Raw genomic sequence first — 24,923 nt, forward strand, 5'->3', positions numbered from 1 at the left:
TGCACCATTAAGTGATATACTCACTGTAGCTACTTCTTCATGAAGTTCTCTTCTCATTCTAGTCTGTTAAATGTTTATAATGAAAGAGTTTTATATTTTGTTAAGTGTTTTCTCGGTATCTTTGGAGATGATCATGTAGTTTTTCTTTATTAATCTCTCTGGTTTTTTTTTTCAGATGGAGTCTTATTCTGTCATCCAGACTGGAGTGCAGTGCCCCGATCTCAGCTCAGCACAACCTGCACCTTCCAGGTTCAATCGACTCTTCTGTCTCAGCTTCCCAAATAGCTGTCACTACAGGTGCGCACAACCATGCCTGGCTAATTTTTGTGTTTTTATTAGAGCCGGGGTTTTGCTATTGGCCAGTCTGGCCTTAAACTCCTAATCTCAAGTGATCCACCTGCATCGGCCTCCTAAAGTGCTGGGAATACAGGCAGGAGCCACTGTGCCGGGCCTTCCTTTATTAATCTCTTAACCTGACAGATTTATAATGCTAAACTTCCTTCTATTCTTAGAATAAACCCTGTATCATATACTATTTATTTTAACAATATTGTCTCTGTAATTTCTCCTGGTTTGCATTTTGCTAATAGGAGATTTTTTTCCTAAAAACATGAATGTTCATTAGTGGCACAAAACTATAATTTTCCTTTTTTTCTTTCTTTCTCCCTTTCTTCCTTTTTAAAATTTGTATTCTCTAGTTTTGCTAATAATATTATACAATTTCAAAGAAAAATGTGAGTAGTAGAGCTATTTTTCTATTGTAACAGACTCTGTAAAATAGGTATCATGCCAATCGAGGTGGCATGTCCCTTTAGTCCCAGCTACTCAGGAGGTAAAGCAGAACGACCACTTGAACCCAGGAGTTGGAGACTGTAGGAGGCTGCCATCATGCCTGTATATAGTCACTGCATAGTCACGGCATCTCAGAAAAAAATAAAGTAAAAAAATTAGAGATCATCCATTCCTTAAAATTCATTAAAAGTTGAAAACTCTGACTGGGTTTGGCAGCATTTGGGTGGAAAGACATAGGAATTTTTTTTTAACTGCCTACCTTATTTTCTTAATCGTAATTTGTTTACTCAGCTTGTCTATTACTTAATTTTCTTTTTTTCTCAAAAATTATTTTCTGGCCGGGTACGGTAGCTCACACTTGTATGCCCAGCACTCTGGGAGGCCAAGGTGGGTGGATCACTTGAGGTCAGGAGTTCGAGAGCACCCTGCCCAATATGTGAAACTCCATCTCTACTGAAAATATAAAAATTCGCTTGGTGTGGTGGTAGGTGCCTGTAGTCTAAGCTACTGAGGAGGCTGAGGCAGGAGACTCACTTGAACCCAGGAGGCAGAGGTTGCAGTGAGCTGACATGGGGCCACTGCACTCCAGCCTCGGGGACAGAGCTAGACTACGTCTAAAAAAAAAAAAAAAATTATTTTCCACTGCGGTTATTTTTTTTTTAAGTTACACATAGCAAAAAAAAAAAAAAGTTAAACATAGCATTCTCTTGTCATTCTTTATATCTCCATTTTTGTAGTTATGTTTCTTAATTTCTGTAACTTCTTGCTGTACACATATGTGCTGTCTTTCTGAATTGTTTTTTCAAAGAACACAGAGCTTTAGGCTACAAGTCATCTCCGCTTTGTTCATTTAATTAATTTTTGTTCTTTTAAAATTTCTCTACTTTCTACTTTCTTTTTATTTACTCTTCTGTTCCTTTTAAGCTTCTCTTGTTGAATATCTAGTTTATATATCTTATTTTTTGTTTCTTTTTTTCTTTTTAAAAACAGGGTTTCACCATGTTGGTCAGGCTGGTCTTGAACTCCCGACCTCAGGTGATCCGCCCTTCTTGGCCTCCAAAGTGCTTGGATTACAGACGTGAGCCACCATGCCTGGCCTTTTTGTTTCTTAATGTATGCATTTAGTATTATATATTTTTTTCTTTTATTACCACTTCAGGTACATCCTAAAATTTTCGTATGTGTTATCATTCAAGTTTATTTCATAATATTATATATTTTTCCTTATGATTTCCAGTATAATCTGTGGTATTTAAGAATGTGATTAATAGTTTCCTAACATATGAGGAGATTGTCTTATTTTTACTATCTTAAAAAAGGAATGAAACTTTTGTTTCTGATGCTTATTAAGGTATGAGAAATTATATATTGCTTTTTAATTATGTTATGATAAAAGAGCATAGTGTATATGAAATTTATCCTTTAGTATCTATTTTGACTTTTTCTGAAACCAGGGTTAATTTTTTTTTTTGAAATTGTCCAATGTGTGTTTTGAAAAAAAGAATGAATGCTTTTTGTGTCAAATGAAAGAAATCATAGAAAGATCAAATTTGCTTATTTTCTTCTTCAAATCCTAGACAACCGTTAACATTTTTCTTTGCTTGTTATATGTGTTTGACACTCACATAGAATATTGAAAGTTTACCCTACAATTGTACATTTGAACTTCTCCTAATTCTGTCAGTTACTTATTGACATAATAGTGGTTCTGTAGTCAAGTGCATATAAGGTTTTGAATGTTACATCTTATTTTTGGATTTTTATTTTATCATTATGGAGTCTAGCAGAGTTCTATTTTGTTCTATTTTGTTCGAATGTGCCTGGTTTTGATTGTCCCTTGCAACTTGATTGTTTTATTACTCTATTTTTTATTTCATTAAACTTTTAGTAAATAGTGATTTTTATAGTCTGTAATAATTTCAATATCTGAAATCCTTTGCCTAGGGATCTAGAAGGACATAGAAGGCTCTTGTTTGCTTATAAACCTAACTCTCCATAGTGTCTATTTTTTTTTAATTTTGTGACATTTATTATGACCTTATACTTAAACATTCAAAGTTCCTGACAGTGTTTAGCATAAAGTTGGTATTCAGTAAATAATTGCTTTGTACATAGATAATGTGTGTAGATGTAGAGAACTTGGATTCGTGATGTTTCCTCCTGAAGGGGTTTGTCTTTGCCTTCATCAGGCACAAGGGGGCACTATAAGCCTGGTCAATTTAATTTCAGGTCGCCTTCGTTGGAAATCCAGACTTCATTTATATTTAGGGTTAAATCTTCGGGGCAAATTTTCTTCATCTACCTCCTCAGAGTCAAAATTCCTGTGGAGATAAACAAGGTCTTTTTTCCCAGGGATGTTTATTAGTTTTTTTCTTTTTTTTTCCTTTTTTTCTCCATGCTACCCTTTTTCAAAGCTTCCTGGCTTTACGCTGTATTGGAAAAGGATGCTCAATGCTGCAAAGAAAAATTAGCACTGAGACAAATGATCTTTCAGCAACGCAATTTTTACTTCCTGGACTGCAGGAAGGAAGAACAAAGAACAGAGTCAAACAACAAAGGGAATACACAAATTTATTACTTATGCATTTGGGGTTCTCCTTACTGCTGTGTGTGATCTCCATTCGCTGGAGCCAGACCTCACAATCTAAACTAAAACCTGATTGGTTAACAACTTAAAACTTTTCTAAACAGGTAAAAACAGTGGAAAACTGGGACATGCCTGAGAGCGTGTCCAGCACAGATATCTTGGTTAAAGTACAAGGCTGTAGAATGTACTACATGCCTGTAAGCATGGCATGCTAAACAGCTACATAGGATAGGGCTTAAAAAGTTATTAGCACACTTACTCTTTAACAAGAAAGAAAACTTTAAAAAGGAGCTAATTTTTCTACTTCCCACATGCTGTGTCTTCGCTTTTGTTTAAGAACATAGAATTCTGTTTCCCAAGGGGGAGACATTAATTCCCAGAGCTCAGAATCCTGATAATGGTATTTGCTTCCAGAGAATCAAAGATGTGCTGTCATTCTAGTTTCAGCTTCTAAATTTCATTGTTCTGGATGGGCTTCTGGGAATTCCTCATTTTTCTGTTTGTTTTTGCTTTTGTTTTCTTTGGGGGTGTGTGTGTGTGTGTGTGTGTATGTCTGTGTGTTTGAAACAGAGTCTTACTCTCACCCAGGCTGGACTGCAATAGCATGATCTCGACTCATTGCAACCTCCACTTCCCAGGTTCAAGTGATTCTCCTACCTCAGCCTCCTGAGTAGCTCAGATTACAGGCGCACATCACCACTCTGGCTAATTTTTGTATTTTTAGTAGGGATGGGGTTTCACCATGTTGGCCAAGCCGATCTGAAACTCTTGACATCAAGTGATTCACCCGCCTTGATTTCCCAAAGTTCTGGGATTACAGGCATAAGCCACCACGCCCGCCAGCCCCTTGTTGCTGATTGGTTAACTGAGTAAGAGTTTGTTGGTTGTAGTTGCTCTAGTTCTTAGGTGTTTGGCTTCAGCAGAGTTTTCCAGAATATCTGGTTTTCCACATTGCACATAAAAGTCCTTACAGTGTCCCTCTCTATTCCTATGAACACCTTTACTTTAACATTTTGTCTGATAATAATATTGCTAAACTTGCACTGTCTTGGTAAACATTTATTTTTCAGGGATATTTGTCCCTCATCTTCTTTTATTATTATTTTTATTATTATTATCTTTTAAAATCCACATATGATTTGTTTTTAGGCCCAAATAACAGGAGCAGTCTCTAAGGCATGTTATTACATACATTCTTTGCTTCAATTAAAAAAATATTATAAAAAGATAAAATATTGTTCATGTTCAAAAACTGACACGTGCCCTTTTTTTTTTTTTTTTTTTTAGAAAGACAAAAGAAAACTGATAAACCATCCATGAGATCACAAGCATATAGCAAAATACCTTGGAATGCATTCCATTTAATTTAATAACTTGCATTATTTTGGAGTTTTATTGTATGTAAACCTGAAAAAGAAAATCACTGTTCTTGGAGCTAAAGAGTATTTTTATGGGTAAAATGTCTATCAGGGAAATTACTTATTTGTAAGCACATTAGCCAATTTTTTATTTTTATTTTTTATTTATTTTTTATTTTTATTTTTTGAGACGGAGTTTCACTCTTGTTACCCAGGCTGGAGTGCAATGGCGCGATCTCGGCTCACTGCAGCCTCCGCCTCCTGGGTTCAGGGAATTCTCCTGCCTCAGCCTCCTGAGTAGCTGGGATTACAGGCACACGCCACCATGCCCAGCTAATTTTTTTTTTTTGTATTTTTAGTAGAGACAGGGTTTCACCATGATGACCAGGATGGTCTCGATCTCTTGACCTCGTGATCCACCCGCCTCGGCCTCCCAAAGTGCTGGGATTACAGGCGTGAGCCACTGCGCCCTGCTGCCAATTTTGTTTTTAAACTAATGATCCTGTGGTCCAGGTAATACCCTTCAGCTCATCATCAAATGATTACTACCTCAGAAAGGTTTCGAGCAATTGGGATTCAGAAAGTGAGACTACACAGGGAATTTTTATGGTATCCAATATATACAGCTTTGAGTAATATATGTCAGTACTATTTCTGATTATATTAAAATAAAGTCAAATGTATCTAATCTTTTACATTTTTATTTTGGTTAAACATCAGACCTAGTGAAACTTAAATAATATCTCATTGATTGCAACTGATAATATTGACATTACTGTTTTTCATTTTAATTTTACCAATACAGGCAGTGTTCAATGGCTTATCGACCTTTATCTGAGGTCTGTAATCAGAAAACAGCAATGGTTAAAGAAATTCTCCCACCTTCTTTTGTTCCGAAAATGTCTTACTGCAAAAACCACCCACCATCATATATGATTTAAATAAGATTCATGGGTTCCCCTTTTTTGACCTCTAACAATGCTAAACACAGGCTGCTATGTTATAAATATGTCTGAAAAGTTCATGTGCTGGAATCTTAATCCCCAGTGCAAGAGTATTGAGAGGTGAGATCTTTAAGAGATGATTAAGTCATGAGAGCTCTGCCGTCATGAAAGAATTGATGCTATTATGTCAAGACTGGGTTCCTGATAAACGCCTGAGTTGGGCCCCTCAAAAGATTAATAAGTGCTTATCATCTAACTTTGGGGGCTGAAAAACTAATAGCAATAGATATTAGAAAGATTCTAGTCAATTAGAAAGATGAGGTAACACAGTGTTAATTACATAAAAAATCCATCCTCTGTTACTTTAGGTATATAACTGAAAGAGAATAAAAACCCAGAGAAGTGATTAAACTTACGTACTGAATTGGACAAAGTAGTAAATAATGAAAACATGACAAGACAAAGGGATTTGGCCCAAGGCAGTCAATGCTGGAAAAATAATTAAAAATGTAAGGGTTTGTTTAATAAGGTTTATTAAAACAGGTTTTTCTTGGCTTTGACTCTCCATTTCTGGAAATGAGAATGTTCCTTTACTTCTGGTATAGGGAAGACATCTTCTATGGGGAGGTTCTATCTCCTGCTTTTAAGAAGGAAAACAGGAGATCAGAGCACCCCTCTTGTATCTGCTGTTTTTAAGTCCCTTTAGCTCAAAATAATACTTATGCCAAATGGCATATTTTAATGTGGAATATTCTGCCATCTTTTACTTGTTTATGTGAAGGTACTATGTGCCAGGCACTCTGCTAAGTGCTAGATATACATCAATGGACAAAACAAGCAAAAATTCCTGCCCTATTAGGTCTTACATTTCTGTAGGGCTGTCATTCATTTTGCTTCATTTCTTAAACAACCAAAACCTACCTTAATGCGCACAATTTATTTATTTTTTTAATAGAGACAGAGTCTCGCTCTGTCACCCAGGCTGGAGTGCAGTGGTGCAATCTCGGCTCACCGCCAAGCTCTGCTACCAGGGTTCAAGTGATTCTCTTGCCTCAGTCTCCTGAGTAGCTGGGACTATGGGCGTGTGCCACCATGTCCAGCTAATTTTTGGATTTTTTAGTAGAGACAGGGTTTCACCACATTGGCCAGGCTAGTGTCGAACTCCTGACCTCAGGTGCTCCACCTGTCTCTCTGCCTTCCAAAGTGCTGGGATTACAGGCATGAGCCACCACGCCTGGCCGAAAATTTTAATTACTGATGCTTTATCTGTGCCTTAATTTAATTATTTAAAAAAGAATTACATGCAATTTATCTTATCAATAAAGGCAACTAATAAGATTTTTTAAATTTACTAATCCATCTCTACATAATTTCCATGAAAATGAACAGATTTAATTCATAGGATTTTTTAAAAGATCTTATAATCAATAACAATCAAGTTAACTTTAAAAGATTAATAAAACCCTGCCAGGCGTGGTGGCTCATGCCTGTAATCCCAGCTACTCGAGAGGCTGAGGCAGGAGAATCACTTCAACGTGGGAGTCAGAGGTTGCTTTTTAAACTCCCAAAGTGCTAGGATTACAGGTGTAAGCCAACACAGAGATTTTTCTATAAGAAAGGTTTACCCTTTGGGAGGCCGAAGTAGTCAGATCATGAAGTAAAGAGATCGAGACCATCTTGGCCAACATGGTGAAACCCCGTCTGTACTAAAAATACAAAAATTAGCTGGGTGTGGTGGCACACACCTGTAGTCCCAGCTACTCAGGAGGCTGAGGCAGGAGACTCACTTAAACCCGGGAGGAGGTTGCAGTGAGCTGAGATCACACCACTGAATTCCAGCCTGGCCACAGAGCGAGGCTCTGTCTGTCTCAAAGAAGAAAACAAAAAAGGGAAAAAAAGTTTCACCATCCCAGGCTCCATAAGTGTTCACTCTTCCAATTCCAATTTGCTTCACAATAAAGCTCCAGTGACATTTTCTCTCTCTCTCTCTGTGTTTTCTTTTTTGGTAAAACGGGACATTTACCTGGCTTTGGGCCCTGTGTGTGTATTCCTTGGGCATTTTGTTTTGTACGGGGGCTAGGGAGGATGAGGGTAGGTTGGAGGTTGGATGGAGGAAAGGGAAAGGAAGGAAAGGTAAGGCAACGGTAGGACAAGATACAGGCATTCAGAAATCTTGCATCCTGGCCAGATACCTTTTTTTTTTTTTTGAAGAAAAAATAAGGAAGAAAGAAAGAAAGAAAAAAAGAATGAACAAGAGGAAGAAAAAGGAAGAGAAAGAGGGAGAGAGAACGGGAGTATTGCTTTATTGCCCAGGCTAGAATGCAGTCTAAAAATGGGAATTGAAAACCTCTTTTATGCCAATAATTGTGCTTAACAATGGAGACAGGAAGGAATAAGGGAAGAAAATAACAAGCAGCCAACCAATATTTCATTTAAACCTATGAAATGCTATGCAATTATTGAGGAGTGATTTACTTCCAATTATATAGTCACTTTTGGAATAGGTGTGATATGGTACTGATAAGAATGTATGTTTTGTGTATTTGAAGTGGAGAGTTCTATAAATGTTTATTAAGTTTACTTGTTCCGGGACTGAGTTCAAGTCCTGGATATCCTTGTTAATTTTCTATCTCATTGATCAGTCTAATATTGACAATATGATGTTACAGTCTCCCATTATTATTGTGTGGGAGGCTAAGTCTCTTTATAAGTCATTAAGAACTTGTCTTATGTATCTGGGTGCTCCTGTATTGAGTGCGTGTATATATAGGATCGTTAGCTCTTGTTGTTGCATTGATCCTTTTACCATTATGTAATGTCCTTCTTTGCCTCTTTTGATCTTTGTTGCTTTAAAGTCTATTTGATCAGAGGTGAGAATTGCAACTCCTGCTTTTTATTTGTTTGTTTATGTTTGCTCTCTGTTTGGTTGGTAAATCTTCCTCTGTCCCTTTGTTTTGAGTCTTTGTGTATCGTTGCATGTGAGATGGGTCTGAATACAGCGTACCGATGAGTTTTGGCTTTTTATCCAGTTAATAATATATATGAGTTTAATACTGCCGTTTGATGCTAGCTAGATATATTTTTGGAAAGGCTGATACTGGTTGCTCCTTTATCTGTATAGTGCTTCTTTCAGAAGCTTCTGCAAAGCAGGCCTGGTGATGGTGAAGTCTCTAAGTACTTGCTTGTTCCCAAAAGATTTTATTTTTCCTTCGCTTTTGAAGCTCAGTTTGACTAGATATGAAATTCTGGGTTGAAAGTTCTTTTCTTTAAGGATGTTGAATATTGCCCCCCACTCTTTTCTGGCTTATAGGGTTTCTGCTGAGAGATCTGCTGTAAGTCTGATAGGCTTCCCTTTGTGGGTAACCTGACCTTTATCTCTGGCTGCTCTTAGTATTTTCTCCTTCATTTCAACCCTAATGAATCTGACGATTATGTGCCTTGGGGTTGGTCTTCTTGAGGAATATCTTTGTGGTGTTCTCTGTATTACCTGGAGTTGAATATTGTCCTGTCTTACTAGGTTGGGAAAGTTTTCCTGAATAATCTCCTGAAGAGTATTTTCCAACTTGGATTCACTCTCTTCGTCACATTCAGGTACACCTATCAAACGTAGATGAGGTCTTTTGACATAGTCCCATATTTCTTGGAGACTTTGCTCATTCTTTTTTATCCTTTTTTCTCTAATCTTGACTTCTCGTTTTATTTCGTTAAGTTGGTCTTCGAACTCTGATATCCTTTCTTCTGCTTGATCAATTCGACTGTTAAAACTTGTGCATACATCGCGAAGTTCTCGTGTTGTTTTTCAGCTCCATTAATTCACTTATATTCCTCTCCAAATTGTCTATTCTCGTTAGCATTTCGTCAAACCTTTTTTCAAAGTTCTTAGTTTCTTTGCATTGGGTTAGAACAAGTTCTGTTAATTAACAGAAGTTTCTTATACACCTTCTGAAGCCTACTTCTGTTAATGGAACGCACTTGTTCTCCATCAGGCCTTGTTCCGTTGCTGATAAGGAACTCTGATCCCCTGTAGAGGGAGAGGCATTCTGATTTTGGGTATTCTCAGCCTTTTTACGCTGGTTTCTTCCTATCATTGTAAATTTATCCACCTGTCGTCTTTGTGATTTCCGACTTTCAAATTAGGTTTCTGAGTGTACGTCCAACTTGTTGATTCCCAGCGCCGAAATCTGAGCAATCCACTGCGCCCGCCAAAACAGCGGTGTTAAGATTGATGGTGCTTTTCTGCCCGGGAATCGGCCAAAAGGGGACCCAGTCCCGCTCACTCTGCACCAAGAACTGCCGCGCTGAGGCGCCAGCAAAAGCGCCGCGCCGGCCACAAGAGTCGTGCTAGCGACCCGTGGGGCTCCTCTGCTGGGAATCTCCTGGTCCGTGAGCAACAAAAATTCATCTGAAAGTGTGATGTCCTCTCGTTCTCTGCACTTTCACTGGGAGCTACAATGCCGAGCTCCTAGTGGTCAGCCATCTTGGATCTCTCTCTCTCTCTCTCTCTCTCTCTCTCTGTGTTTTCAAAAATAATTGTTCAAGTGATTCTCCTGCCTCAACCCCCTGAGTAGCTGGAATTACAGACGCACGCCACCACGCCTAGCTAATTTTTGTATTTTTAGTAGAGACAGGGTTTTGCCATGTTGACCAGTGGCTGGTCTCAAACAGCTGACCTGAGGTGTTCTGCCTGTCTCCATCTCCCAAAGTGCTGGGATTACAGGCAACAGCTCTGGAGACATTTCTAACAAGAAAATATCTCATAAGCAGGGCATGGTGGTACATGCCTGCAGTCCTAGCTATTTTGGAGGCTGAGGCCTAGGATTCTTGACCCCAGGTGTTCAATGCTGCAGTGAGCTATGATCACACCACTGCACTCCAGTGTGAGCAATACAGCAAGAAACTGTCTCAAAAAATAACAAATGGAAAGGAGGAAAGGGAAGGAAAACAAAAGGGGAGGGGAGGGATGGGGAGGGGAGGAGAGTAGGGGGAGAAGGAGAAAGGAACTCAGAAATTGAAAGAAAATATTACCTCGTGAGAAATAGGAAATGGAAAATGGTTCTCTCCATCCACATGTTTTTATGGTCAGTATTTATGATGGTAAGAAACAATTACTTAAACCTTGGAAAGACATTAAGTGTTGGGGGGGGTGGCAGGGTGGCTTGCCATTTTTCTATGCCAGGCTTCAGCCTTGAGCTCTAGATCTATTGATGTATCTTGACCCTAAGCAGCCCTGTGTGCATGTCTCAACCAGCCTCTCACCTTGGTGCATACATGCTAGAGAAATGTGTGCACATCTACACCAGGAAACGTGCAAGGAAGTTCACAGAAGTAATGACCTCAATAATCCCAGATAGACACAATATGAAGGTCTATTACAATAAATTGAGTGAGCATACCAATGTTACTGTATATTTAGCAATATAAAATAAAATGATGGTATTGGAGTAACATACGAACATGAATGAATCTCAAAAATATTGATTTGGATAAAAAGCATCATAAAATTATATACAGTTTGTGATTCCATTTACGTGAGGATAAAAATAGGCAAAATGAAATGACTTACACTTTATAGATCCATTCTTAGATGTTTAAGAAAAACCAAAACCAAACAAAAAACAAAAATAAACATTGACAAACAAAATGTAGGGCCAGGCTTGGTGTTTCACACCTATAATTTCACTGACCAGAGGATAAAATGGGAGGATTGCTTCCAGCCAGGAGTTTGAGACCAGCCTGGGCAATATAGTGAGATCTTCTCTAAAAACATTTTTTTTTTTAGATAGTCCTCACTCTGTCTCCCAGGGAGGAGTGAAGAGGTGAGATCTCGGCTCACTGCAACTTCCACCTCCTGGTTCAAGTGATTCTCCTGCCTCAACCTCCAAGTGGCTGATAGTAGAAGACATGTGTTAACATGCCTGGTATTTTTAGTATTTTGGTATTTTTAGGAAAGACAGGATATATCACTATATTGGCCACTCTGCTCTCAAACTCCTGGTCTCAAGTGATCCACCTGCCTTGGCCTCCCAAATTGCTGGGATTACAGATGTGAGACACTGTGCCTGGCGTAAAAATTTTTTTAATTAAAAAAAACACATATATCTTTTGTCGTTAGATATATATATCTATGTCATTAGTAATTAACTAGACCTCCTACATATATAAGTTTAAAACTCTCTTGAGATCTCAATCAGAAACAAGAAATCTCAATGCCACTATAAACAGCTGTCATTTTAAATATTTCGTATATCTTTTTCTTATGTGCTGCATCACCATTTTATTCATATAAAAGTTCAGAAATTGTAGTCTTTAGCAGGAATTTCAAAAATCGAAAATGGCAGTGTTACCTTCCTCATTAAAATCATTTAACAGTCTCAATCCAATGTAGTCACTTGAGTAACAGGCATATTTTAGATGTAGTTAAGGGGCTTCATCTGCACTTTTCTTTCTTTTTCTTCTTGTAGTTGCAGATTGTATCACGGGACTCCTCTCTGTGGTTTTCTTTGTGTATGTACATTTTGTGACTCTCCAACATACTAGTTCATCCTCTTTAGGTGAATTTCTTTATCTTTTTATGCTACTCTTCACCTCTGCCTCTCCTTCCATTTTGTCTGTTTTTTTTCTCTCTCTCCCTCTGCCACTTTTCCTTTAATACAGTTTAAATTTTCTGTCTCATTCGTCTTTTTCCTCTTTCTCTACTGACTAGATATACCATAGAATCAGCTGTTTTTGGTTTTTTTGTTTAACAACCTCTTTTAGTCATTGAAGAACTGCTCCATTTTCCGTGCTTTTAACATGAGAAGAACAAGAAGGATTTTTCTCTTTTGGTAACAGCCCACCAAGGTAGGCGGGAATGTCTTCTAACGGACTAAATCCAAGCCAAACTCTACCTAAATCATCGTTCTGGTTCCACCTCTTACAAGTGATGGGGTTTGGGAGAAGATGCTGCACCTCAGGTGCTCTAATTTCCCTTTCTTTTAAATGGGAAAAAAATTTTCATCACATATGGTTTTTTTCTTTTCTTTTCTTTTCTTTTCAGTCAGAGTTTTGCTCTTGTTGCCCAGGCTAGAGAGGAGTGCAATGGCACAATCTCTCCTCACTGCAACCTCTGCGTTGCCGGTTCACGACATTCTTCTGCCTCAGCCTCCCAAGTAGCTGGGATTACAGGCATGCACCACCACACCCAACTAATTTTTTTATATTTAATAGACGAGTTTCACCATGTTGATCAGGCTGGTCTCGAACTCCTGACTTCACGTGATCCACCTGCCTCAGCCTCCTGAAGTGCTGGGATTTCCGGCCTGTGTCATTGCACCCGGCCTAAGATTTTTAGGATTAAATAAATACAAATGGAGCACATTAGCTATTTCTATGAACACTGCTACATTAGCTAAATTGGAAATTTTTAAACAGTGTTAAACAGGTCTTAAGATTTTCTCATCAAGGAAGTGAGAAAAACAAATTATTTTGTGAAACAAAGATAAAACACAATAAATTCAGAGTACACTTTTTTCAGATGCTAACCGATGGAGTGCAATATTTTTTGTGCAGCACCTTCATGCCTGGAGACTTAGGGCCCTAGAAGTGGGAACGGTCGCAAGAGTGGAGAGGGGCTGAGGGATTGGGGAGCATGGGGTGAAGGAGGGAGGGCTTAAGAAGAACAGTGAAATTTAGGAAGGACAGTTGCTTAAAGTGAACAGTTAGCTAGGCAGCGGGCTTTAACCAAAGTAGGGCTGTTTGTTAAATAGCAGGATCTTTCATTTATATTTTTTTAAAAATAGTTTCACTAGACTGAATATTTATTTGTAAACCTTGCTGTAAGGCTAAACTAGGTGTGACTCGCTTTTCCATTAAGGACTGTGGACCTGTTGGCTACGACATTCTTTCCCCTCTTCTTCAAGGATGCCATTTTTTCCGTCTTGTTCAAGCTCTCTTCAAGAGATGCTATTTACTTTTTTGTTGTTATTGCCTCTCTCTGGAGCTTTATTGCCTGCCCTTTATTTTCAAGATGTGTTCGTACACTCTGTAAAAAAGAAACACTGTTCTCGGGATTGTGTGGGTGATTGCCTGTCACCTGGCTCGCTTTTCTTCTGGTCTCCCCTTCAGCTCTAGAATCTACATCTGAATGTTAAGGCATCGCTTTTCCAGGAGCTTTTAAAGGGGCCTTACATTTCAGAGAGGTAACTGTGCCACAAGTTTTGCCTCCTTAGCATTTAAAAGCACAGAAGATAGCAACTTCCAGTTATTAAAGTGAATAGTTTACTAATCTGAATTCTTTGTAATAATAGGAACTTGTTATATAAAATGCTAACTAGGTGGCCAGTGCTCGAAAACTGCTCTCAGGATATGACCAATGGGAGAGTAGACCTAGGCTCCTTCATTTGCATGCAGACTTCACGACTAAAGAACGAATCAGAGATGGAGAAACTCAATCTTCATTTACATAATATTGACTACAAATACCGAGGATCATGAGATGCAGGCTTCATTTTGGTTCCTAGCTGCAGTGCAGCGACGTTAACATGCCTGAGCCAGCCAAGTCCGCTCCCGCCCCGAGAAGGGCTCCAAGAAGGCGGTGACCAAGACGCAGAAGGACGGCAAGAAGCGCAAGCGCAGCCGTAAGGAGAGCTACTCCGTGTACGTGTACAAGGTGCTGAAGCAGGTGCACCCCGACACCGGCATCTCCTCCAAGGCCATGGGCATCATGAACTCCTTCGTCAACGACATCTTCGAGCGCATCGCGGGCGAGGCTTCCCGCCTGGCGCATTACAACAAGCGCTCGACCATCACTTCCAGGGAGATCCAGACGGCCGTGCGCCTGCTGCTTCCCGGGGAGCTGGCCAAGCACGCCGTGTCGGAGGGCACCAAGGCCGTCACCAAGTATACCAGCTCCAAGTAAACGTAGCCCTCCCGACTACGTTAGTTTACGAAACCCAAAGGCTCTTTTCAGAGCCACTCAACCTTTTCACAATCAGAGCTATGTACGGACCTATGAAGTTACTACAAACTTGCAGCTGAAATAGACATGTTTTGAAACTTAAAAAGGCATTGTATGGGCTGGTGGCTTTATTAAACTTTGGTTTCAGTATTTTATGAAGTATCACTTGATAGTATCTAAGAGGCCACAGTAATTTTTGATAGTTTTGCTCTATGAAAAGGTAACTTCGTTTCTTATAGTTAAATAAAAAAATCTATGGATTTTATAAAATAAATCAGAGAGTACTTGAAGGGATTTCATTCAGTATTTAATTAGAGACTGGTTGCATTCCCTCTGCCAGGCATTGATATACTTCAGTGAGCAAGAAAGAGGAGACTGCTCTCCTGAGGCTGATATGGTAGTGAAAGAAGAGAGACAATGGATTGGGCATAGTGGCTCATGCCTGTAATTCCAGCACTTTGGAAGGCCGAGAAGGGAGGATCACCTGTGGTCAGTATTTCAAGACCGTCCTGACCAACATGGCAAAAACCCGCCTCTGTTAAAAATAGAAAAATTAGCCGGGTATAGTGGCGCAGGCCTGTAGTCCCACCTACTTGGGAGGCTGAGGCAGAAGAATAGAATCTCTTAAACTCAGGAGGCGTAGGTTGCAGTGAGCCGAGAGCGCACCACTTCACTCCAGCCTGGGAAACAGAGACTGAGTCTAAAAAAAAAATCAAACACCCAAACTAAATACTGGTGAGTAAGTTTGGAATAAAACCAGCAGAAGTCTAGAGAATAAATAGTTTCAGAGAAGATGTCGAGGCCGGCATGGTGGTTCACACCTGTAATCCCATCACTTTGGGAGGCCAAGGCAGGCAGATCACTTGAAATCAGCTAGGAGTTTGAGACCAGCCTGGCCAACATGGCAAAACCACATCTTTACCAAAAATACAAGTTAGCTGGGCGTTGTGGTGCAGTCCTGTAATCTGAAAGCTACTAGGGAGGCTGAGGCAGTAGAACCGCTTGAACCCAGGAAGCAGAGGTTGCAGCAAGCAGAGATTGTGCCACTGCACTCTAACCTGGGCAGGAGAGAGACTCCATCTCAAAAAAAACAAACAAAAAGAATGTGGTGTCCAGGTCTGTTATATAGCAGAATGAGAACAGACAACATGAGTTTTGGATATGGCAAATGGACATCACTGGGAATATGGTTGTGGAAGGCACCTCAGAGACCATCCGGGACAGCTTCTGGATGCAGGATAATTCTCTTTTTCCTGGGAAAAGCCCATTAAGGGCTGAGCCTCAAGTAGTCACATTATGCTGTCAGCTATCTCTTCCGCCATCACTCTTGATTGATTCAGGAATCAGCCCAGCTGAATCAAGCAAATTCATTTTCCTAGGAGTTGTGGAAAGGGGAGTAAGAGGACAGGCCTGAGTGTTCATCAGTACTTTAAGTGTTGTCATTGACCTTTCAAAACAGTGTTTTATTTTGTTATCTGGAATTCAGTTTTGATATTTATGTTAAAAAAAAATGTAATACACTTGCAACCTTTTAAAAAATTATCTATTTTATTTTCTAAAATATCTTGTTATAGCACAACATTTTAAAAATACATGTAAGCTTTTATTTGTTGAATATATAAAACTGTCATTTATCATACATTGTCTCACTCGGTCCTCACAAAAGTATTGTTTCCCACACATTACAGATAAAGGAAGAGTGATTAGTAACTTGCCGCAGACCACAAAGACAGAAAATGGCAGTGCAGTATCATCAAGTATAGACTTTCATGGTTCAAATACCACCTTCTTTTTCTCTGGGCCTCTCTGTCATGAGAAATAAGTATAATAGTATTAGCAATAATAAAAATAGCCAAAATGTAGAGTGCCACATGTTATGAACTTGTAAAAATGCTTAACATAAGCCTGGAACCTGGACTTTCTGAAGGAAAACAAAAATGCTTAACAAACATTTGATCTTTCTTCACCCCAAAATCTGTAAGTTAAGTAGTAGTACTATTATGAAGAAACAGAGGCACAAAGTAGGTAATTAACCAAAGATACTATACATTTCAAGTAAGCATTCTTTTGTACAGGGTTTCCCCAAACCTCAAAATGTGTATTGAAGATGATTCTTAAAGACTTTATAGGTGACCTCCACTAAATACTTAGGCCTTATCAGATATATTTACCCAGATGGCCAATAAAAGAACAGCGTAAAGAGTGTCAGGACAAAATTAAGGGGCCTCTCATGTAACAATAAATACCTTGGTAGGAACTAGTAACTACGTCCATTTTCTTCGCTATTCACAGCATCATCAGCCTTTTACTACTTGCCTTCTGAGGTACAGCTTTTGCTACCTTGTTTCTCAGCTAGTCTTTGCTACTTTGTTTCTGATAGCCATGCAGAATGTGAACGGCAGTTTGCCGTCAGTTTTCTTTCTTTCTTTTTTTTGAGACGGAGTTTCGCTCTTGTTACCCAGGCTGGAGTACAATGGCGCGATCTCGGCTCACCGCAACCTCCGCCTCCTGGATTCAGGCAATTCTCCTGCTTCAGCCTCCTGAGTAGCTGGGATTACAGGCACGCGCCACTATGTCCAGCTAATTTTTGTATTTTTTAGTAGAGACAGGGTTTCACCACGTTGACCAGGATGGTCTCGATCTCTTGACCTCGTGATCCACCGGCCTTTTCTTACACAGAGAAAACAGGCGAAGAGCCGTGGCTCACGCCTGTAATCCTAGCACTTTCGGAGGCCAAGGCGAGGGAATATCTGAGCTTGAGTTCAAGATCAGCCTGGTATCGTGGTGAAAACCCATCTCTACAAAAAATACAAAAACTAGCCGGCGTTGGTGTCGCAAGCTGGTTGACCCAGCTACGCCAAGTGGCTGAGCAACAAAAATCTTTTGAACCCGGAAGGCTAAGACTGCAGTGTGACGAGATTGCGCCATCGCACTCCAGCCAAGTCGACAGAGCGAGACGGTCTGAAAATAAAAAAACAGAAAACACTTGGATCATCCTCACTGGCCAGTAAGATATGAAACTAAGAGGAAATAAAACAATTAAACTTAAAATACGAAGCCACTAAGGGTGAAAATATATTAATGTTTTAAGCAGTGACTACTACTCTTTCTCCTGAGTGGGTAGGTGGCCCTGAAAAGGGCCGTTGGTTTTGCGGTAGAAAACTGTCGCGCTAAACTCAGCCCCCGAAGCCATACAGAGTGCGTCCCTGGCGCTTGAGCGCGTAGACCACGTCCATGGCTGTGACCGTCTTGCGTTTGGCATGTTCCGTGTACGTGACAGCATCGCGGATAACATTTTCCAGGAAAACCTTCAGCACTCCACGAGTCTCCTCATAGATGAGACCAGAAATACGCTTGACGCCGCCGCGGCGAGCCAAGCGCCGGATGGCGGGTTTGGTGATTCCCTGGATGTTGTCACGCAATACCTTACGATGGCGCTTGGCGCCACCCTTGCCCAAGCCCTTTCCGCCCTTACCGCGGCCAGACATGGTGAGAGCAAGGCTGTTAAGCTCGTAACAGGATAACTCTCTCAGAGCCACTCAGCAGTATTTATAATAGCATGACGGACCTGTTTGAAAACCTGAAGAGCAGGGGCGGGAACCACAGGCAGTTCCCGCCCTTCTGCGCAATTCTCCCTTGCTCAGAGACTGGAGGAGACCGGGAGGGGCCTGAGGCAACAGTAGAGCCTGATTGGGATTTAATAAATACTCCTAGGTATATACGTGTATGTATTTGCACACTATACTTGCAGCCATTGAGTCACCAGTTCATAAACTTTTGATAAAGATGCTTGACAGTTGTCCCCCCCTTTTCCCAGAATATGAAATAGTACACACTGTTGTCCCTTACGAGGTGCTTTCAAAGTATATTAAGCAAACCGTATCTTTATTATCTGAGATTATTTTTATTGATTTATCAATGCCTAGTTAACCAAGTAGGACTCTTTGGCATGCAGGCTAGATAGTGCTACTGAGGGAACTAAAAGTATATGAAAGTTACACATTTAGAGATCTTTAATCCTGGACAAATTGTAGCTAGCATTGTATCTATCATTCACCACATTCTATTACGGCAGCAAATTGGCATCACAGAATCCAGTGAAACTATTGAGACAGCCTGCTTCACATACATGCTGTGGGGTGACCTTGGGCAAGCTATAGTTAGTTTGTTTTAAATGTATTTTAAAAGGCGAATTTGTAAGTATTTGATAAGTTGAAAAGAGATACTCCTATTAAAATGCTTAGGATCACATCTAGATTCCAAACATTATGGTATATTACAAAACTGTAGCTGCTCTCAATTCCTATCCTAAGGTTCAGCTTTCTAAAGGGATGAGGGAGAGTATCCTAATTTGCTAAAATCTAATTTCGGGAACTTCTCAAAATAAATAATTAAAGACTTAACTCATAATTAATCCCCATAAAAAGGTCCAGGTGCTTTGAGTGGAATATTTGCCTTTTTCTTCATGACTTGTAAAGAGAACAAGTTGTATCACAGCTGTTCAATTAGTACATGGTGGCCGGGTGTGGTGGCTCACGCCTATAATCCCAGCACTTTGGGAGGCCGAGGAGGGTGGATCACGAGGTCAAGAGATCAAAACCATCCTGGTCAACAGGGTGAAACCCCGTCTTTACTAAAAATACAATTAGTACATGGTACATCGGAACAACTTGCAGAGTAAGGTTCTAAACCTGGGATGCATAGATAGGCTTCAGGGGATCTGGGAATGAGTTAAAAAAAATAAATTTTTTTTTTTAACCATTCTCCAAAGGAAACTTAGCAGTTCTCTGTTTATGAAATCAGAAAAAAACCATGTAATTGGGAGAACTGGCAGAAAAGTGCTTTTATGAGTATCACATTGCTATTGCCAATATCTCAAAATGTCATTTAAAAATCTCAATCCTCCTAAACTGTATTAAGTCTTTCATCTGGGTAGATTATTATTTAATGTATTCATTTAAAAAGCACACATGGCCGGTTGTGGCTTCTGCCTATAAATCTTAGCTTTTTGAAAGGCCCAGATGTCAGGATCACTTGAGGCCAAGAGTTTGACACCAGCCTGGCCAACATGGCAAAACTCTGTCTCCACTAAAAAGACAAAAATTTGTCAGGCATGGTGGTGCAGGCCTGTAATACCAGCTACTCAGGTGGCTAATTGCTTGAACCTGGGAAGTAGAGTCTGTATTGACCCAAGATAGCACAAATGCATTCCAGCCTGGCCAACAGAGTGAGACTCTGTCCCAAAATCAATCAGCAAATAAATTAAAAATTTAAAAGCACATGTTACTATTTTACCAATTCAGATTTTTTATAATTTGATAATGGCATATTAATATAATTGTTTCACTTTATAATCCTAAATATTATCTAATGCATTTAAAACTATTCTGGGTGGAGCGAAGTGGTTCACTCCTGTAATCCCAGCACTTTGAGTAGGAGGTGGGTGGATCACCTGAGGTCAGGAGTTTGAGACCAGCCTGGCCCAGGTCAAGGGTCAGATAACCTTTATGTAGGATTAAATATACTTCTGGAATTGATTTAGAAGTCTCACAAGAGATACAGGAGTTGTCTTGAGATATAGCCCGTCTCTTGAGAAAACAAAATAAGTTATTGCTCTTTCCTCTGTTATGCTGTATGTGTGAGAGTTTGTCCTAATTTTGTACTCGTTTTGGAAACATTTACATGTATGTAAATCTTTTAGTGTTTAGTCAATAATACCTGGTGTTTTATCTATTTATTTATTTATTAAGAAAATGAGTCTCACTCTAACGTCCAGGCTGGAGTGCCGTGGTTATCTCTGCTGGTTGCAACCTCCTATTTCCAGATTCAAAAATTATCCTGCCTCAGCCTCCCAAGTAGCTGGGATTACAAGGGCCTGCTACCATGCCCGGCTAATTTCTGTATTTTTTGTAGAGATTGAGTTTTACCATGTTGGCCAAGCTGGTCTTGAACTCCTGACCATAAGTGATCTGCATACCTCAACTTCCCAGAGTTCTGAGATTACAGGCGTGAGCCACCATACCTTACCCTTTTTTCTTTATTTTATATTGCTATAGAAAGGTCATTTTACTGCTAGAATTGTTTTATTTCTACAACATGTGTAAAGAACAAAAAGCCCCATAGTGATTTCATTTCTTTGTTTTATCCTAATTAGGAATATGGTGGCTAAATATGAATTCTCTGTCTAGATCAAAATTAGTATTAAAATCCTTCTTAGGAGAGGCATAGTATGTATGGGCCACTTAGAGCTAAACGGTAAAAACTTGAACAAGTTACCTATTTCATAATTGCTCTGCATCTTCAGTGGTGTATAAGGCCTCACCCAGTCATTCAATTTAAAATGATAAACCATGTCAACAGTATTGCATAGGACATACTGCTGCAGAAAACAAGCATTTGGGCAGTGGCCCTAAAGGCAAAATAAAGAAATGGAAGGTTAAGGACACTTGAGTTCTGTTGTGCTTCCACACAACTCCCTGTATGTATTTCTGCAAGTTTTTTTTACATAAATATTTGTATGCCATACCTACAATACCAATGTATACTTTCTAGTTATTTGTAAACTACTAGGAAAATTTGAAAGTGGACAAATATACAGATAATATGAAACATATTATCATGGACTTTGAAGAAATCCATGTAGGGCTGGGTGTGGTAGCGCATGCCTGTAATCCCAGCTACTTGGTAGGCTGAGGCAGAAGAATCCCTTGAACCTGGAAGGCGGAGGTTGCACTGAGCTGAGATCGCTCCGCGGCACTCCAGCCTGGGCAATAGAGCGAGATTACATCTCAAAAAAAAGAAAGAAAAGAAAAGAAAAAAAAAGAAATTGATGTAGGAAGTCAAAACAGGGAGACAGCTCATCCAGTTTGAGATATGGGGAATGAAAAATAGAAACATTTCAAAGCATGCCATTAGATTAGTTTGAAGTTTAAAACAGGGTTGGGGAGTGAGAAAAAGGAAGAATAAAAAATGAAAAAAAGATACTCTGAAAAGTAATATAATTAGACCAAGATCACGTGTCTCCTAAGGACAAAGCATGACTCAAATAAACATCATAATGTTTGCAATTCCATGCTTCTACTAAACCACACTGCCAGATCGTTGATTTAAAGACCATATTAAAGAGTTTGATTGCCATACTAAGGTTATTCTTAAATTCTAAAGCTGTATGAATCCAGCTTTTTCTTCATGGCTTATAAGAATAGAGAAAAACAGTTTTTAAGTGAAAAAAAAAAAAAAAAACCATAAAGCTACAAGGAGATGGGGCATGTAAATTTAAAGCTCATATGAAGAATATTTCACCCAGAGCAATGAAGAGGATGAATGACAGCACAGAGAGATGAGAGAAGAAAATGACCCATAAGAAGGCTATAAAAATAGCCTGTCCAAAGAAGAAATAGAAGAGTAAGAATTACAACCATGAAAAGGAAAATAAAGAAGGAAAGATGGATTTAGGAAGAATTAGTAACAGATTGGATTTGGGAACAAAAGAAATAGAATAATTGAAGTGTTGGTTAACAAAAGAATAGTGTTATGAATAGAATGTATAAGGATGTCACTTGAAAGGTTGCCTCCTTTATGTGGTTGGATATGTTCAGGGTGTGATACAGGTGAACAATCAAGCCAATATTCTGCAATCTTAGACAGAAGCTACTTAGATGAGGATGGTTCTACTGAGAGTCTGGTATAGAAGATGAACAAGCAGATATCCAGCAATCATTCTGAAATGCAAGTTTGATGCTTAAGCAAGAGGACAGGCCTGAAAAGGAGAGACTTCAGTTACTTGCATGAAACTAACTCAAAAACCCATGAAGGCAAATAGGATAGTGCCTTAGAAAATTCCTGCAGTTGGAAGGCTAGAAGTCACTTCTTCCTTTGTTGGTGCTCAGGAAAATCAAATATGGTGGGTCAAAGTCATTTTAAGATTAGAAATACATGGGCTCCAGAAAAAGTGAATACACACTCAGAGTAAATGTGATTCATATTTAGCTCATTTCTCATCTCATCCCAACCATTTGACCTGATTTTAATTTTTATTGACATTTATTAATTTGTTCATGTCCTAGTTGAATTTGCTACATGAAGTTATTTGTTAATTTTGATGGGATAAAAAAGTGCGAAACCCTCAACTTTTGTGCTTTGCTCTGTTCTCCGCATTTTTCTCCTTCATAATCTTAGTAAGACATAGAATTGTACATGCTCCCAACAGATGTTCAAGACACTGAGGAGTGAAGAAAAATCAGTTAAATCACTTTTTGCCATCATTCCATTTTCTTCTTATACTGAACATAAGGTGTACTTCTTTCACTTTAAACCATGTAGTACTGAATATAAAACATGGTTGTTTTTTAAATTTCTCTTAAGAAATTTTTTGTGTGGTGTTTGTGTGTATATTTCTTGATCCTGGTACTTGAATACTTTGCGAAAGTCTATCTTCCTCTGTCCTTAAGCATGACAGACCTCTGAACACAAAGTCCTAAGAACATTTCAATAACTAATTTCCCCCAGAAAAATTTTTTTAAAGTGTTTTTACTCATAAACAAGTCCAGTTCTCTCTTTTATGCCCTTTCTTGGATCTCTCCTGAGTGCAGCTATGCAAACAGTCCCAATGCCAGGAAAATCACTGATCATTGTATTTCCCATTTTCCCAGGGAATTGTTGAACATTCACTTGAATCCTCCCAAATTAACTAAACCTCCAAATAGTCATAAGAAGGCATCATAAAACATTTCAGCCCCAACTAATTTTATCAGAAAGAGCTGTTGTTCTAAGCATCCTTATTGCTGTTGTACAAAAATTAAACAAACAAACAAACAAACAAAAAAACCCAGTTACTTCCCTTCTCATAAAAACCAGATTTTCTGGTTAAATCTCAATGAAAATCAAGCAGTTGTTTCATGTATGAAAAGTCAAAAATGTGTAGGCTATTACGAGACAGCAAGCAATTGGAGACACAAATGGAAGAATTTATATTTTAAATTAAAATCAGTAAGTTGTCTCTCTGAACTGTGAAATTTCTGAAAGTCAGAGCTTTCGATAAAGGCTGAGGCTGCCTTGATAAAAACTAGAGAAAGAAAAATGTAAAGATCATAAAGCCTTAGCCGTCCAGGTTCATTGTAGAATAGAATTGGTGTAATTCCTCCTCAGGAAATTTAAACTATTTTGCTTTTCTGAATTCCAAAACACAATTCAGAGACAGGGTTGAGGCTACGTTGCTACCAAGCTGAAAGACTGAGCTGGGAACCAATCAGCGCCCAGCGTGTCTGTGTGTGACTTACACGTAATCACTGACACACTTGCAGCCTGATTTTATTTTTTTTAACTGTTAGATATCCAAACCTACAATCATGTCCGAAACTATATATGCCGTGATTTCTGGTCTATCTCCCAAGTCAAAGACTGAAGTAAAGAAAAAGGTTTGCAAATCCGAAGGTGCAGTGAAGCGCAAGACGTCCAGGCCACCGGTATCTGAGCCCATCACTATTGACTTAGCTGCCTCCAAGAAGCGCAGACGCCGGTCTGTGGCCTCACTCAAGGTGTTGGCGGTTACAATGTGAAAAGCGGCCGCATTAAACCGGGCCTTGCCAGGCGCGGTGGCCTACGCCTGTAATCCCAGCATTTTGGGAGACCAAGGCGGGAGGATCACTTAAGCTGAGGAATTGTTTTTAGCGGTGTTTTTTGTTTTTCGTTTTGTTGGAGTCTAGCTCTGCTGCCCAGATTAGGGTGCAGTGGCACGATCTCAGTTCACTGCAACCTCCGCCTCCCAGGTTCAAGCCCTTCTCCTGCCTTAGCATTCCGAGTAGCTGGGACTACAGGCGCTTGCCACCACACCCGGCTAATTTTTGTATTCTTAGAAGAGACGAAGGTTCAGTGTCTTGGGCACGCCGGTCTCGAACTCTTGACCTTACGTGATCCACCCGCCTCCGCATCCCAAAGTGCTGGAATTACAGGCGTGAGCCACCGCGCCCGGCCAAGCTGACTAGTTGAGACCAATGTGGATAACAGTGAGCGACCCCATACCTAAAAATAAACTTTAAAATTATTTGAATAAAGGTGGGCCTTGAAAATGAACGAGGGTAGTTTCGTGCTAAGGAGAGCAGCGCCTCGGGTTCGTTCCAGCTAAACAAGGCGGTCTGAGAAAACTAAAACCAAGGCAAAAAGAGCAGCAGCAATCATGCCCAAGACAGCTGTCCCGGCAGCCGAGAGGCTCAAGAAAGCGTGGGGCACCCTTAACGCAGTGTTAAGCAGACCCCAAAGAAGGCTTTTGCGGGTGAACGCTGCTGAAGAAAAAGGTTTAAGTTGATAGA

At 39.6% G+C, this 24,923-nt stretch overlaps 1 protein-coding gene and 1 pseudogene across 1 annotated transcript; one reads left to right on the forward strand and one right to left on the reverse strand.

The window, feature by feature from the left end:
* The first annotated feature begins 14,200 nt into the window (after positions 1–14,200).
* Positions 14,201–14,577, forward strand: LOC105721510 (histone H2B type 1-C/E/F/G/I-like; annotated as a pseudogene).
* Positions 14,578–17,363: 2,786 nt separating this feature from the next.
* LOC135269230 (histone H4) lies at positions 17,364–23,486 on the reverse strand. The gene has a single exon (XM_064363072.1). The coding sequence runs from the start codon at positions 18,102–18,104 to the stop codon at positions 17,793–17,795; it is 312 nt and encodes a 103-aa protein (XP_064219142.1). The 5' UTR covers positions 18,105–23,486; the 3' UTR covers positions 17,364–17,792.
* Positions 23,487–24,923: the final 1,437 nt, after the last annotated feature.

Source organism: Aotus nancymaae, unplaced genomic scaffold, assembly GCF_030222135.1.
Source record: "Aotus nancymaae isolate 86718 unplaced genomic scaffold, 86718_ANA_hifiasm-v0.15.2.pri h1tg000051l, whole genome shotgun sequence".
Taxonomy (NCBI): domain Eukaryota; kingdom Metazoa; phylum Chordata; class Mammalia; order Primates; family Aotidae; genus Aotus; species Aotus nancymaae.